General features: G+C 35.2%; 1 protein-coding gene across 2 annotated transcripts in view; it reads left to right on the top strand.

Moving 5' to 3' along the window:
• Positions 1–5,168, top strand: part of chas (chascon) — a 160,727-nt gene extending 155,559 nt beyond the window's left edge. For both annotated transcript variants that reach the window (XM_074175825.1, XM_074175824.1), the window contains one exon: positions 4,076–5,168. In XM_074175825.1, the coding sequence (XP_074031926.1) occupies positions 4,076–4,991 (916 nt within the window). In that variant the 3' untranslated portion in view covers positions 4,992–5,168. The remainder of the gene's footprint in view (positions 1–4,075) is intronic.
• Positions 5,169–17,830: the final 12,662 nt, after the last annotated feature.

Genomic DNA, 17,830 nt, shown 5'->3' with positions numbered 1-17,830 from the left:
GTCACTGTCATTTGAATCATCATATGCAGAGACTCAAACTGTGGGAAATAGGTGTTAGCCACATTAAACCCTTGCGGGTTGCGGTGGAGGGTCGAATAGACCCACTCACTTTGGACCTTACCGAGCATAACCTATTATAAAACAGCATTCGTACAGATATTTTTGAATTTGACGACTGGATATTCAGAGAATATAATTTTTGGGACGAAATAATATACAGGGTGTAAAAATGTAAAAATATTCAAGTGACGTATTCCTGAGACAATTTTAAAAAAACAAGTCTTAATGAACTTGTGTCTAAAAGTGCTTCGTTTCGGAGATACGGGGTGTTGAAATTGAATTTTTTTGTTTGCTTCTTGAAAATAACTCTTTTTTTTGACGTGGAAAAATCATAATTTCGTATTCATTTTCATGTAACATCTAGAGGGCGCTGCGTACGCTGTCATTATTTATTTCAAATTATCCTAACTTTTTTGACAGTGAACTTTTGGTACTTTCCATAAAAAAACCTAATTCCCACACCTTTTCCAAGTAAAAAAGGTACACCTTCTCAACAACGCTGGAGGTGATCGTTTTCGAGATATCTACAATTTTCTATATCGATGCATATTATTCAGCTCCTAGGGCGCTAAGTGAAGTTGCTGAGAACATTACAAAAACTTAGTATGTGGTAGATATCGTCAAAATAAACAACTAAAGACTTTTTTTTCTTAAAATTTTCTCAGGAATACGTCACTCGAATATTTTAACGTACTTATGTTACACTCTGTATACTACTATATTATAATGTATCGATATTTCTGGATATTTTTACCCTTCACAATCTAAAACGAATGAAAATTGTAATAGAGAACTTTATACGGTACGGAAAAAGCAAAATTTTCCCCACTTCACTGAGTAAATTCAAAATATTTGTCACAAAGGAAAATGTTTTATTCATCAGTAATTTGTCGAAAACAATCTGTCTTCGTCTTCAGAATTGGAAATGATCTAAAGTAGCTTACAGTTTATTATTTGGTTCGCTTTATCGAATACGATAATTTACTGATAAATAAAACTTGTTTTTGTGAAAAACACTTAGTTTGCAACACCTGTTTAAAGTTCTCCCTTACAACATATCCAGATTGTGGAATGTGACAATAACAAAGAAAAGGTGGATAAAAACTTTGATATTCTTCGCAAAAAAACAAATAAGTGCTTGAATAGAACTGGTCGATACTTGATGAAAATCCATTTTAGAACTAATTATCACAGTTTATTGTGTGATATTCACTATGAAAGGGTTTTACAAAAACCGCGACAAGTGTTTCGCTTTACAATACATGTCGCGGTTTTTGTAAAACCCTTTTATAGGGTTAAACTGTATTTATTAGTTTTATTTACAATCAAGTGCCTTTACTATACACTGGTTAGACCTAAATTTCAATTTGCTTCAAAAATATGGTTAGGGAAAAGTCGGACAATACCTCAGAAGGTTGAAAAAATACAAAACAAATTCATGAGATATATGTATTTTGAAAAATATTACACTAGAGCAGATTATAATATAGTGCGAACAACTAATTTTAGAAATGAATTTAATATTTCACCTTCGGAAAATAGGCTTACCTTCTGGATGTTGGTTTTCCTTCACTAAATTATCACAAATATAATAAATCATCCTGAACTGCCGGTTTTGACCAAATTCAATGTACTTCTTCGCAGAACTCGAACACTAGCTATGTTCAATTTACCTTGATTGGTAACAACTAATGCGAAGTGTTCTGGCGATGTATTGAATTCATTGGAGCCTCTGGAGACACCCTACATTTTGTTTAATGAGATGATATTGGTAGATCAAGATCTTCAGATAATGTGCTGCTGCAGGTTTTTCCGGGTTTTCCTGCAACTGAAAAAGCAAATGCGCCACTGAAATCAATATAGTCGCCCCGGAGCGCCAATTAATTTTTATTGTTGTTTTTATTTTTAAACTAATTACCTATTTCTATGATATAAGTTTAATTTAAATTCTTCTATATAAATGCTAATATGTGCTGTCCTGCATTATGCGTATTATAAACATCAAGCTTCAAGTTAGATTTAATTAATCCATGTAATGAGACCAATTTTGTCTGTTTGGATAAATTATTAAATAAATAAAAAATGACTCGTATAATATTCTATACTACACTAAATATACTATAGTATACTATACTAGACTATACAATACTATACTATACTAAACCTTTCATTTGGAATAGCTCCCGAACGTAATCAAAATGTTTACCTACGTTTCCCAAGAAATATACAGTTTTTTTCTGGGAAGGAATTTCCAATATTGAATATGGTGACGAGATGGTGCAAAAATATTTTGTATCCATAACTTTTAGATGTGAAAGAACGTATTGATTTTATTGAATTGTTCTTCAGCTATGAATGACTTCAATATGGGAATTTTTTTTCTTTCAGCATAACTAGAATTGAAAATTACATCAATACTTTTTTCAACAATTTGTAGATAAATTATTCAAAGAGTAATTTGAAAGAATTCACCTTGTTTTTCACCCATGGTGTAATAACTTCTTAGGTCGTTCGTGATAGAAATAGCGATAATTAGGGAACTACAACAATTTTTACAAAGTCAATGTCGTGACATTGACATTATTTTAAATGTCCTTTAACGACTGTCGAAAGGAGTTGTGCACACCAAAGGAAATTTTCATTAGTTCTGACTTTGCTTGTATTTTATTTCATTGCAATTTCACTTCAAGGTTTTTATGCTTAATCTCATTGTTATTTTCAGCTATTCTTTTTAATTTTATTGATTTATTAAGGGATTTCAAATCATTTTATATCACATTAGACAATAGAAGTCCGAACTAATGAAATTCACCATGAAACATTATCAACCACCTTTAAACAAAAAACATTTTATAAGAAAACTATTGTGTTCTGATGATGAAGACGGAAAGTTATTATAATAATATAATAATAATATTTATTTGCCATTCAATTTGAAATACACAATAATCTTAGTTAACGACAAATATAGTTTCCACAGAAGGATAAACATGTGCGTAGGTTATATCATTTTAATATACAATAGATTATAATGAATGAAATATAAAAATAAAGTTTTTTTCAGTATGAACCAAAAAAAAGCACTAGGAAAATTGTATACAGATATTACATTAAAATCACATATAGTTAATGTGAATGAAAACATTTACTATGAACAAAAAAGCGCTACAAAAATTGTATACAGATACCACATTGAAATTACATATAGTTAATATAAATAAAGGATATTTATCTTTGAGCAAAGTAAAAAATGGAAAGCTTCCGAAAAAAGAAAGAAAGCAATGTGTTTATATACAACTTAATTATATTCTTTCTCTCTTCGGATGTCCTCCTCTTTTCTGGATAAAGATGGAGAAGTGGAAAACCGAAAAACTGTTTTTTTTGAAAATGTTTCTCAACTGGACAATATCTCCTTTATCGATTCAAGTGGAAACTGAGAATATCTAAAACAGGTTATCTAAGAATATCTTCAATCAGTTCAAGATATATGAATGAAACAGCAAATCATAACGTATTTGGAAACGAAACTGTATTGGTCATGTAATGTCAGGAGAGATGACTTTGTGGTAGAGTCATCTTGTTGTTCTTCATATACTTACTCAGCTTGCAAAAAAAATCTCTCTCAAAAATCATCTCATTGATTTTTCTCTTCTCAAAAGCTACTTTTCTGCCTGAAAAATATGTGGCACCAAAAACTATATGCTTTTTTCATTTATAGTTTTTAGAGATGAAAATAACCTCATAACCCAACCATATTCTTAATGATTGATTGCATTAGAAAGTTTGTAAACATCATTCAAGTGTGTTCAATCTTCAAATTAGGAGACAGTGAATGTTACATTAAAAATCCACATTCTTGTCCAAATTAGTATCGGGCCGCCCACGGAACTAATGACGCACCAGAATATATCGACCAACTCGATTAAAATTCTCATTAAAATCGATAACACCGTGGGCGCCACTCAAAAAACAAACCACCACTCCACACCTTTAACTTTCCTCTCGACTGTTGCAGGTCCCAAAGCACTCTAGGCAGATTCAGTAAATCTTCAAGCCGACTAGTGAGCAGTCAATCGACGGAAGAAAGAAACTCACAGACACTCCCTCGGCATCCTTCGAAACACGAACCTCCCTCAAGACTCGGCAATAAGTCCAACAGCACCATTAACGTGTCCATCATCAATACAGTGTCTTCTCCTCGCAAGGTAGAGGGCCCGGCGAAGCCTGTGAGGACTTACAAATCTAATTTATCCAGAAGCAAAAGTTTGAACGTCCATGCGGGTTTGGACCCTTCGAGTCCAGGTATGTACACCAGCAACCCGCACCTCCATAGACTGGACCAAAACGCTATCGGGCTCAAAAGTCCTGGATTAATTTCAAGCCTTAATCGAAGCCAGCGAGACATCAACGAAGACGTCTACACCACCCGTTTTGCCAGAAACGGTGTCAGTGAGGACCCTGAGAATAAAAGAGTTTTTCTGTCGACTCTCAAGAACAGGGCTCCGGAACTGTTCAAAACCCTGGAGGAACCCGACAGTTATACCCCTATGAAGAACGGGAGGAGCTACGACATTTACGAACCCCCCACGAGGCTGAGGGATACCAAGCTGATCAACTCTACTCCCAACCGTTCTGTGGTGAGGAGGGGCAGCGCTTCCAGCACGGATTATTCCGAAACCTACTACACCACCAAAAGGAACGATGATCCTTTACACCCCAGCGTCACGAATACCACTAAAAGTTTCAGCAAAAGGACGGTGCCTTCCCAGAACGGGAGAGCTATCGAAACGATCCAGTCCAGCGAGACCAAAATCACCAGGAGTAGCCATTCCAGAAGTGGGAGTGAACCTGCTAAAACCGTGCGCCAAGAGAGGTGGTACAACAGCTCTGGATCTAAGCCTGTGGTGATCGAAGTTAGGAATTACAAATAGTGAATTTTGTGCCCATATTTTAGTGATATGTTCGTTCTTCTGTATTAGTCACATTTTAACATTTTATTTAATATTTCTAACGAGTAAGTTTAGGAATATGTTACTGGACTTTTATTTGAAAATAATTCGTGTTATCAAGTGATTTGGATGATCTGGAAATAAAATATGTAATGATAAGATTTGTTTAAATGATATATTTTGTGAGGGGAAATAATTTTGTTATCGAAAGTCACTAGGATCCAGAGAAAACTAGGATATAGAGAAATATATGAAACGTCGTCGTTTTATTTAATTTTCATACATTTCTATAGCATATATGTATCGAATATACCACCCACCTAATTGAAAATCTCCGAAAAAGGTATGAAAAATCAATGCATTCAGTTGCACCACAGATTCGTTTTAAACTATTTTTGGGGTGAATAACATTTTGTCCAATGCCTGGGTTTGATAGGGCAAAAAAACTAATTGATACAGTTTATTGTATGATTTTCACTACAAAGGGTTTTACAAAAACCGCGACACGTGTTTCGCTATACATACAATAGCCTTCTTAAGCATAAACTAAAATTTACTTCTAAATTACAACCATTTTATACTCTAACCTATTACCTACTCGTCTGCCTAATGAATGGATCTACCTGAAAAGGTCCGGTATAAATTCATTAACTACAATAAATTTTTCGAAAGTACGGTAAAATATACCTGACTATTTTTACTTGGAAATGAACAGATTTAATAATGACGAATTATTCAAATCAGTTTGATCGTTCATGAGATTTTGAGAGTTTTTGAATTTGTTTATTTATATATATTATATATACTCTCCAACAGGTTAAGTTTCAAACCTCTCTTCTGGAAATGGAGGGGCTTGTATTCTAGTTGAACTCATGTCCCTCTGTGATTAAATGAATGGCATATGTGGAATTTATTTTTACATTCTGGAAACTATATTTGTGTTCCTTCATGCGGGCTTTGAACGTTCTTCCAGTTTGACCCATATAAAACATCGGACATGACCCACACGATAAATTTGTACACTCCTGATTTTTCAGAAACTGAACTTTTATCTTTGTTATTCGTAATGTGCATGCCTAAGATCTTGTTGGTTTTGAAAGCAATATTCACACCTTTGCTGTTCAGAAAATCTGAAATATTGTAGTGTGTCGATAAATAAAAAAAAATTATTTCTCAATTTATCGTAAAGCGGCACATACATATATTATCATTCATAATTCGTTCACCCACCCATATCAGCACAAGGTAGCAGCTTTCAACAGTATGATCCACAGACTGATAAATGTGCCCTTGTCAGAGGCGAATTTCAATAAAGAACTGAATATAATGAAGCAAATAGCCGTCAACAATGATTACGATAGCAGTGTAATACATTCTTTATTATCAAAAAAGTTATACAGTCAAGCTTTGGAATAAGTTTGCCCAATTCGAAGAGAATAGGATAAAAGTTATAGAACCTTAACCTGCTTAGGCCAACCCACTACAAATATTTCAGATTTTCTGCACAACAAAGGTGTGAATATTGCTTTCATAATCAACAACAACTTAGGCATGCCCATTAAGAATAACAAAGATGAAAGTTCAGTTTCAGAAAATTCAGGAGTCATGTGGGTCATGTGTTATATAGGTCAAACTGAAGAAACATTCAAAGCCCGCTTAAAGGACCACAAATATAGTTTTCAGATTGGAAAAATAAAGTCCACATATGCCACTCATTTGATTACAGAGGGACATGAGTTCAACCATGAATACAAGCCCCTCCATTTCCAGAAGAAAGGTTTAAAACTTAACCTGTTAGGGAGTATGGAAATGAACAAATTCATAAACTCTCAATATCTCATGAATGATCAAACTGATTTGAATAATTCGCCATTATTGAATCTGTTCATTTACAGGTAGAAATAGTCAGGTACTTTCGAAAAATCCATTGATGTAGTAAATGAATTCATACCTGACCTTTACAGGAAGATTCATTCATTAGGCAGACGACTAGGTAATAGGTTAGAGTATAAAATGGTTGAAATTAAGAAGTAAATTTTAGTTTACGACTGAGAAAGCTATTCTATAGCGAAACACGTGTCGCCATGGAGATCTTTCCAGATGTAGCTTCTCTCCACATTCTTCTGGAGACAGAGGCTAGATGAACTGCATATAGACTTGTGTATATTACCCATTGCACAAATCAATTTAATGAATAGTGCAACAATCTGTTGGTTGACACTGAAAGTCGCAGCATTCTGGAAATTACCTCTTTATGCCTCCAACTGCCTTGTAAAGTACTGTTCCCGAGTAGAAAGGACTGGGACCTCCGAGAGAATGAAATATTAAGAGCAGATAGTTGTTGATTCACAGATGGATCAAAAACACCTTCCGGTTCTGGTGCAGGTGTCTTCAGTCGCAGACCCAGGACAGAGATAGCAACCTGCCTAGGAACCTTTGCGACTGTATTTCAAGCGGAAATTTATGCCATTGAATTGTGTGCGGAAAGATTGAAAGAATCCAATTTCATACACACGTCAATAAAAATATTCTCCGACAGTCAAGCGGCGTTGGAAGCTCTTGACTCCTACCGAGCAACGTCTAAATTGGTAGCAAATTGCCAAAAACGACTCTCCTTGACAGGAAGAGGTAACAGATTATCTCTGGTCTGGATTCCTGGCCATACTGGCCTGGAAGGCAATGAGGCTGCTGATTCCCTGGCAAAGGAGGGTGCTGCAAGCAGCTTCATCGGACCAGAACCTGTCATTGACATCGCTTTAGACTTTGCCAAACAGAGATTGAACATCTGGATGACAAGAAGCTTTATGGCAGAATCTTTCAGGATTGGCTCTCTTCAAGGCATTTATTCGCCCTTCGAAGCTTGATACCGAACAGTTGTTGGACTATAGTAGGGATAAACTACGAATATGCCTTCTTACAGGCCAGTCATTTGAATCATCAAATGCAGAGACTCGGATTGAAAGACCACTCACCATACGAACTGATCGGCTTCGTTGGGGAGTTTATTTGGTCGAGTGTGAATATGTGTGAGCCACAATAAACCCTTGCGGGTTGCGGTAGAGGGTCGATTAGACTCACTCACTTTGGACCTAACATAACCTAAGTCAAGAATTTCAGATAGAACTGAAACTGAGGCCTGGAATAATTGTATGACTCTCTATGGAGATTACATTTAACAATAAAGCCAATTTGGAACGAAAGAAAAACGCGTTTTATTTGTCAGGTCCGGAACTTTCCAATCCAGGTGTTACCTAACTTTTACAAAATATTACGATTGTAGAATATAAAACTATCAACTTGATTTGCTTTATTTTTAGGTAGTAACAATTATTGGGTTAACCGGTGCGTGTAGACTAATAATCTAATAAAAATATTATTTGATCTAATAAACGACAAGAAAAACATGTTGGTTGTGAAAATCTCAAATTCCAAAACACATATTCAGAAAAGTTGTTGTAATTGGCCGCAGTGGTAGTGCGCCCGACTCACCATCGAAAGATCGTGGGTTCGATTCCCGCCTCGACCAGATATTTTTCTCGAGAGAATTTATCTGGTTGAAGCGGGGATGATTCTGCAACCGTGTTGGGAATCACACGTTAACAGGTAAAACCTCGTTAGTCCTTAGCTCGCAAAAGTTTCTCAACTTCTGAGAGTTGTCGTTCGTATGGGGGCGACAGCTGATTAACGGAAAAAAAAATTTTAAAACAGACAGAATTGAACAAGAGAACCTGCTGTTGCATATTTCATCAGTTCGGACCTCCATTGTCTAATATAATAAAAATTGATTTGAAATCTCTGAAAAAAATTAATAAGTTTAACCGAAAATAACACTTTTATTAAACAAAAAACTGAAATTACAGAGAAATAACATACAAGCAAAAACCAATGGAAGTCCGAACTGATGAAATACACCACGAAACATTGTCAACCATCTTCAAACTGCTGTTGCATATTAACAGTAACAGAATATTCGTGAATTACAAAAAAATGTCCGATCCATTCTGTTGGTATCCATAGTTTTGGGAATTTCGGATTAATAATCGCAGTATTTTCAAATTTACCAAATCCTAAAAATTGAACAGGGCATAGCATTCATCGAACTTCAGTGACATTATTTGCTGATAATGGTGGAAATATCACAAATTTGAAGAGACACGGTGGCTGGAAGTCCACTGATGTCGCTGAAAGATACATAGGCAATTCCCTCGCAAACAAAATTAATATTGCCAAAACCATTTAAAAATTATCAGATAAAAACAATCAGTGTGAAAGGAAAACTTTACCTTCTTGTTGTGACTTCAATAAAATGTATTTGAATATACCAAGTATTTCAAACAAATTGGTTCCCTTCAATGATATTAGCGATTGCCCGAATTGTCGTATACATATTGATATAAATAAAACTAACACTGTTTCTGTTCGAACACCAATTTTTATTACAAATACAATTAAAGTGTTCGAAATTTTGTTCTCCAAAGATAAGGTGAATTTTCAAATTTCGCGTCTAATCGTTATAATGGTCAATAAGGAGTAGTATCTTAAGTTATGCGCCTCTTGCGAAAAGCAATACGAAGAAAACGTCCGGTATTGTGGAAAAAGCATTCAAGGCTTTTGTATCACGATAATGCACCTGTTCACTGTCATTGTTTGTTCGTGATTTTATGGCCAAAAGCAACACCGTGGTCAAGCTCCAGCCACCGTATTCACCAGATTTGCCCCCTGCGACTTTTTTCTGTTCCCAAGATTGAAGAGACCCATGAAAGGATGGTGTTTTGCGACAATTGAGGAGATAAAAACCGAATCGCTGAGAAAGCGCAAGGATATACGAAAAAATGCATAGCAGAACTGCTGCGGAAATTGGAAAAAAACGTCAACACATATATATCATATCTGAGGGTGGGACAAAATAGAAATTGATGAATAATTTTTGAGGAAATTAAAAATTTACCTAATTTTTTTTAACAGATCTCGTATAGTCAAAGTAACCGATATAGTAATCTTAAAGCTATCGGCGAACTCAAAGGCCAAAAAAAACCAACACAAAGAACTAATGCCGCTAGGAATTAGTCCAAGTGGATTGAAGAATTGGCGGTTCGTATTGGATAATTTTTACTAACCTAGTTTTATGATTGGCTGAAGAGTCATAAAATTAAATTTGAAGTCATGTTACGGTGACGAATAGAATGCGAGCCGTCGTGTTCAGTTTAGGAACTAATCGCGATTTGAGTGTTGAAATTCGATATTGGTGAAGTTATCATTACTTAAAATTTTTATTTGTTCAAAATGTGGCGTATTTGGACAAGTACTTATAGTAATAACGAGTGTGATAACAACGCACAGTTTTTCCTGTATGGTGATTCCAACAGCGCTGGTGAAAAATGCGAAAAAGAGATACCAGTGAATAAGATTCGGACACAGAGAGTATGTTTCAATGTATATAAGAATCTACATATTAAGTTTAGTTTCGATGGAAAAAACTATTACAAGCAACATCAGATTTGACCGAAATTCCTTTCTCAACTGTACGTAAAATAGTCAAAAACAAACCTTATGAACGCAAGACGAGATTTGATGAGGGATTACCAAAATCTTTAAATGTTCATGTAATAAAATCATTATAAAAACAATATACGACTGCTACAAAAGCAATGAGATTCTTACAATTGAAATCATAAGGAAGAAATTGAATACTTCCGGCTCTAATGTGAGCTGCTGTGACAAAACTCTTCAGAATTGGATAAATAACAATTTGTATTTTGACCAAAAACCTACTACTTGAAGTTTTACAGACAAAAACATTTGAAAAAGTGTATGCCCTTGAGAGTATTGCTGAAAAGTATGGACACACCATATTGAGACTTCTCCCCCCTATTCTTGTGTTTTCAATCCCATCGAGTTGATTTGGGGAAAATTGAAACTGAGCACCAGGCGTAAAAATAATTTTCCAAAATTTGATAAGAAGGTAACAGAGCTAGTTAAAGAAGAAGTATCTTATACTACCGAAGAAGACCGACAGAAAAGGATTAAAAAAGAAATTTTAGTTGGAAAAGACTATATGGAGATTGGACACTCCCATATCAATGGTGGAAATAAATTCATTATTGATTTAAATGACGACAGTGATAGTGAAACAGAGAATATGGAAGAGGAATTATCAGAAGCTTTTGAAGAAAGTTAGTGAAGTGTTTTTGAAGCGATCGATTGTATATATATGGGAGTAAGTAGTTATGTTAGGTTAGGTGACAAGCGACTGGGTCTATTCGACCCTCCACCGCAACCCGCAACCCGCAAGAGTTTATTGTAGTTCACACCTATTCAAGTGCGAGTAAGTAGTATTCGGAAGTATTTTCAATCATCACTCTGTTATTTGAATCCCTACTTTCCCACTCATCTATATAAACAAAATATATATATATATATATATATATATAGAAACAGAAGTTAATATCGGACATAGCACTCATGAAAGTGGCAAACCATAGACACGTGTTTCGGGCTTTTGGCCCATCATCAGTATGGTGCAGCCAAGTGTAAGGATGGGCAACACTTGGTTACCAAAAGATAGAAATACAAATGCACGGAGCCACCAACAGGAGCCAACCGCACATTTGTGGTTTCAGTTGATAGATCTCGTGTTCACAAGAAAACTATCAAAATCACCACGGAGGCAGCTATAGCTACCTGCGTGACATCCGGGTCCAGGAAATTATACAAATATGAAAGTTATTGAGTGTCTTGAGATAGAAACAGAAGTTAATATCGGACATAGCACTCATGAAAGTGGCAAACCATAGACACGTGTTTCGGGCTTTTGGCCCATCATCAGTATGGTGCAGCCAAGTGTAAGGATGGGCAACACTTGGTTACCAAAAGATAGAAATACAAATGCACGGAGCCACCAACAGGAGCCAACCGCACATTTGTGGTTTCAGTTGATAGATCTCGTGTTCACAAGAAAACTATCAAAATCACCACGGAGGCAGCTATAGCTACCTGCGTGACATCCGGGTCCAGGAAATTATACAAATATGAAAGTTATTGAGTGTCTTGAGATAGAAACAGAAGTTAATATCGGACATAGCACTCATGAAAGTGGCAAACCATAGACACGTGTTTCGGGCTTTTGGCCCATCATCAGTATGGTGCAGCCAAGTGTAAGGATGGGCAACACTTGGTTACCAAAAGATAGAAATACAAATGCACGGAGCCACCAACAGGAGCCAACCGCACATTTGTGGTTTCAGTTGATAGATCTCGTGTTCACAAGAAAACTATCAAAATCACCACGGAGGCAGCTATAGCTACCTGCGTGACATCCGGGTCCAGGAAATTATACAAATATGAAAGTTATTGAGTGTCTTGAGATAGAAACAGAAGTTAATAACTTTCATATTTGTATAATTTCCTGGACCCGGATGTCACGCAGGTAGCTATAGCTGCCTCCGTGGTGATTTTGATAGTTTTCTTGTGAACACGAGATCTATCAACTGAAACCACAAATGTGCGGTTGGCTCCTGTTGGTGGCTCCGTGCATTTGTATTTCTATCTTTTGGTAACCAAGTGTTGCCCATCCTTACACTTGGCTGCACCATACTGATGATGGGCCAAAAGCCCGAAACACGTGTCTATGGTTTGCCACTTTCATGAGTGCTATGTCCGATATTAACTTCTGTTTCTATCTCAAGACACTCAATAACTTTCATATTTGTATAATTTCCTGGACCCGGATGTCACGCAGGTAGCTATAGCTGCCTCCGTGGTGATTTTGATAGTTTTCTTGTGAACACGAGATCTATCAACTGAAACCACAAATGTGCGGTTGGCTCCTGTTGGTGGCTCCGTGCATTTGTATTTCTATCTTTTGGTAACCAAGTGTTGCCCATCCTTACACTTGGCTGCACCATACTGATGATGGGCCAAAAGCCCGAAACACGTGTCTATGGTTTGCCACTTTCATGAGTGCTATGTCCGATATTAACTTCTGTTTCTATCTCAAGACACTCAATAACTTTCATATTTGTATAATTTCCTGGACCCGGATGTCACGCAGGTAGCTATAGCTGCCTCCGTGGTGATTTTGATAGTTTTCTTGTGAACACGAGATCTATCAACTGAAACCACAAATGTGCGGTTGGCTCCTGTTGGTGGCTCCGTGCATTTGTATTTCTATCTTTTGGTAACCAAGTGTTGCCCATCCTTACACTTGGCTGCACCATACTGATGATGGGCCAAAAGCCCGAAACACGTGTCTATGGTTTGCCACTTTCATGAGTGCTATGTCCGATATTAACTTCTGTTTCTATCTCAAGACACTCAATAACTTTCATATTTGTATATATATATATATATATATATATATATATATATATATATATATATATATATATAAGGAAGGAGGTGTTATCGAGTGTCTATGATTTAATTCAAATAGGAAATGATTAGTCGGAACAGCACTCAAGAAAAATTATTGGCAAACCGCGGACACGTGTTTCTGGCTATTGGCCTCATCAGCGCGGTGTAGCCAAGTGCAGAGATGGGCAACACTTGGTTGTCAAAAACGAAAAAACAGCACAAACGAACGGAGTCACCAACAGGAGCCTACCGCACATTTGTGATTTCAATTAGGAGACCTAGAATTTCTAGGATATCATAACATCACCACGGAGGCAGCTACAGCTACCTGCGTGACTTCCGGGTCCAGGATATAAATATATAGATATATATATATATATATATATATATATATATATATATATATATATATATATATATATCACACATAAAGTCCGCATCAAATGGGATTTATTTTTGTTCATCTCTTCAAGCAACTTTTGATATCTCCATTAGGTTGTGCTTTAAAAATGATGCCAAATGACATGCATATGACCGATCAAGTGATTTTTTTCCTTGTCAAACTTGACATTTTTTCCAAAAAATGTTCAGAAAAGCAGTTATTGTTCGAAATTTCGAAAATCGGTAAAGAGAAAAGATGATTGTTTTTTAATTTTTTACCCATATACCAATTTTTAGCTCTCTAGTACAAATTTAGTTTTTTTACAGTTTTTCAAAAATTTGACATTTGCCGATTTCTCAAATTTAGCCAAACCTCAACAAAGTTAATGCTTCATGCCTAACTTATCATTCCAACGCATTTTTATCACCAATTGCAATTCTAAATACAACTTATTTCGCAAAAATTTAAAACACCAGAAAAAATTATGCCAAAAATGATGCAAAGTTGATACAGTTTTTAAAAATAGATGAATATTTCACTTTATTTCTACTTTTTGCGAAATAGCTTGATACATAAGCATAATTAAAAAACAATATCAATGAAAAGTCAATAATTTATTCTTTACTGCACTTTTCAAACAGTTAAACTTTGATTTACTAATTACGAAAAATTACAACGCAATTAAACTAAGGAAAGGAATTATACGAAAGTAATTTCACATTTACTAAATATCTTTTATGAGGTATGAATGAACAAAATTACTTCAGAAATCAATTTAGATTTTGTTGCCTAGAAAACTAAACCGTAAAAAATTCTAACAAACGTCTGTTAAAATAAAGTTATAATTTAAATTAAGAACACTAAATCAAATCGAAACATATGCCCAAACCATATAAATACCAATAGAAATACAAAATAAAAAGTCACATTTCGGTGTGCCTTCCACCATGTTCAATGCAATCAATTGTCCTTTTTAAAACATCTTTAACTGCATTGTTTATACTACGGGGTTTCGTGCTTACAACACATTCTCGAATAACTGTCTCTAAATGGTTTATATCTCGAAAAGGTCTTTGCTTATACACCTTTTGTTTTAAGTAACCCCACAAGAAGAAATCTAGTGGGGTTATATCAGGAGATCTAGGCGGCCAAAAGTGTTCTATATTGCGACTCATTACTTTGCCCCTAAATATTTCCAAAAGACGCTCTTTAACCACCCTTGTAATATGAATAGGTGTACCATCACATTGATACCACACAACATTTCTTACTTGAAGGGGCGTATTATCCAAAACTTCAGATAGTTCGGTATTCACAAAGTGTAGGTAGTCCGCAGAATTTAAATTATGTTTAAAAAAGTATGGTCCTATAATTTGATCATTTAATATGCCACACCATACATTCGTCTTAAACGAATATTGATCTCGACATTCGATTACGAGATGTGGGTTTTCTTTTGCCCACCACCTGCAGTTTTGCGAGCTCACAACGCCATTTGAAGAGAAGGTCGCTCCATCTGTCCATAAAATTTGATAAGGAAAATGATAATTTTCTTCTTTTTCCCCTTGAAACCAAAAAGAAAAAGACAAGCGCATATCGAAGTCCCTTTCTTTTAATGTATTGATAAATTTCGGTTTATAAGGCGTAAATTTATTTTTGTGTAAAATACGTCGTACACTCTCTCGGTTAACATCTGTTCTATCTGCAATATCTTGAATACTTGTTTTTTTATGTTCTACGACATCCAAACATATTTCAAATTCCACTTCTTCAGTATGTCTAGAAGGCTGATGTGCTTTTCTAAAATTACTCTCAACCGAGCCAGTAGATTTAAACTTAGCTATTATCCTACTAACTGTTGACTGATGAATATTTCTTGCAGGATGTCTGGCATTGAAAATATCAGCTACTTGTCGGTGACCGGTATTCTCGCCGGTAAAACGATTTCAATTTTCTCTTGAAGATTCAGCATTTTTAACAACACACTAGACAACGAATAAACTATTTTAAATCTAAAACTGATAAACACTATTTTGAGTTATTCAACAAATGTCATATGACAATAAAATATTTTGCTTATTCAGTTCAGTTCAATTGTTTCTACAGTACCCTTAGTTTAATTTCGTTGTAATTTTTCGTAATTAGTAAATCAAAGTTTAACTGTTTGAAAAGTGCAGTAAGGAATAAATTATTGACTTTTCATTGATATTGTTTTTTAATTATGCTTATGTATGAAGCTATTTCGCAAAAAGTAGAAATAAAGTGAAATATTTATCTGTCATCTTCTGGCACTTCTCAAAATTAGTAATAGTCTATTTCAAAAGAGTGTAGAGTAATAAATCATGAAGTGTCATAAAATTTGCCTGAATTTCGTTGTCGTCCATGGGCGTAGGCAAATCTTAGGATTATTAAACTTAATAATTAAAGTAAATTAAAAATTACAGACATAGATAATAATAAAAGGCCATTTTTGGGAAGTAATTTGGTCTAAAACTAAGTACCTACATGTATTTAGGTAAGTAAAATTTCTTAAAAAAAGATTAAGATTAATTTTAGTGGTTCTTGTAAACTTATTTAATATGCAATTTGGGTTCATATACTTGAGCATGATTTCTCAAAAAAGGGTTAACACTTAGTTCCGAAGTGCCATGTCATTATAATAATCCCTTTTTGACCCTGCCCACCAATCATGCAATACCTATTAAACCCAGGTAATTAAGAAAAAGGGTTTAAATATATTGTAATGGTGTCTTAAACATTCGAGTTATAATAGTAATTGTTAGTACACCAATTAAACGTACAGTGATATTGTGATATAGAAATAGTGAAAAAGTTATAAAATGGGGACATTTACTCCAAAGAAAAGAAGTGTAAAAAATTCTCCGCTATATGTTTTGCGAAAAAGTTATAATTTTAAATGTATATGATTGCATAAAACACGATCACCCTAGTTTGTCTGTGCAAGAAAGTGTTGAGCGATGTGCCCGAATGACTGGAATTGGACAGTCCACGATTTTTAAATTATTGCGAGAAAGAAAGATATCAGGCCAGGTAAGTCCATGCAAGAGAAAATCAGGAAGACCAATAAAAATCTTAGATGAAGACACCAAATGTGACATTCGAAGAAAAGTTCATTCGTTTTATTTTAAAAAGGAAATACCCACTCTTGAAAAAATATTTATCGAGATAAGCCAAGATAACGATATTCCTTTGATATCCAGAAAACTTTTATGGAAAACTTTAAAAAGTATGAATTTTACCTGGGAAAAGCACAATCGAAAGGCACTATTACTGGAAAGTGATGAAATTGTTTGCTGGAGACGAAAATATTTGACAACTATAAAGCAGTACCGCAGAGAGCAAAAGAAAATTTTTTATCTTGATGAGACGTGGATAAACGAAGGTTATATAGTCAAAAAATGTGGCAAGATAAAAATATAACAAGTTCTCGCCAAGCTTTCATAGAAGGCCTTTCGACGGGTATTAAAGTGCCTTCGGGAAAAGGGAAGAGGCTTATAATTGCTCACATTGGAAGCGAAGACGGATTTTTAAAAGAAGGTTTGTTAAGCTTTGAGTCGTGCCGGACGGGAGATTATCATGAGGACATGAATTCGGATGTCTTCGAAGACTACTTCGGGGAAATGTTAAAATTTCTTTCAGCTGATTCGGTCGTGGTTATGGATAATGCAAGCTACCATTCAAGGCGCTTAGAGAAGGTACCAACTTCAGCTTGGAGAAAGCAAGAAATTATTAACTGGCTGTCAAAAAAAGGTATTCAGTTTGAGACGAATTCAGTAAAGAAGGAACTACTAGCCATAGTAAAACAACATAAATCTCGCTTCATGAAATATGCCGTAGAAGATGTAGCAGAAAAGTATAAAGTAACTGTGCTGCGCCTACCGCCATATCATTGCGAATTAAATCCTATAGAACTTATATGGGCACAAGTTAAAGGATATGTTGCAAGGCACAATACCACATTTAAAATGAAAGATGTCAAGGTATTGTTTGATCAAGCCATTATGGAAATCACATCAGAAAACTGGCAAAAAGCAATCCAGCATGTTTTAAAAGAGGAAGATAAAAT

Source organism: Leptinotarsa decemlineata, unplaced genomic scaffold (genome assembly GCF_025532065.1).
Source record: "Leptinotarsa decemlineata unplaced genomic scaffold, Ldec_3_MD MMD2_tig00001393_RagTag_RagTag, whole genome shotgun sequence".
Lineage (NCBI taxonomy): Eukaryota > Metazoa > Arthropoda > Insecta > Coleoptera > Chrysomelidae > Leptinotarsa > Leptinotarsa decemlineata.
Note: the sequence above shows the minus strand (reverse complement) of the source record. Positions and strands in the feature narration are given on the sequence as shown.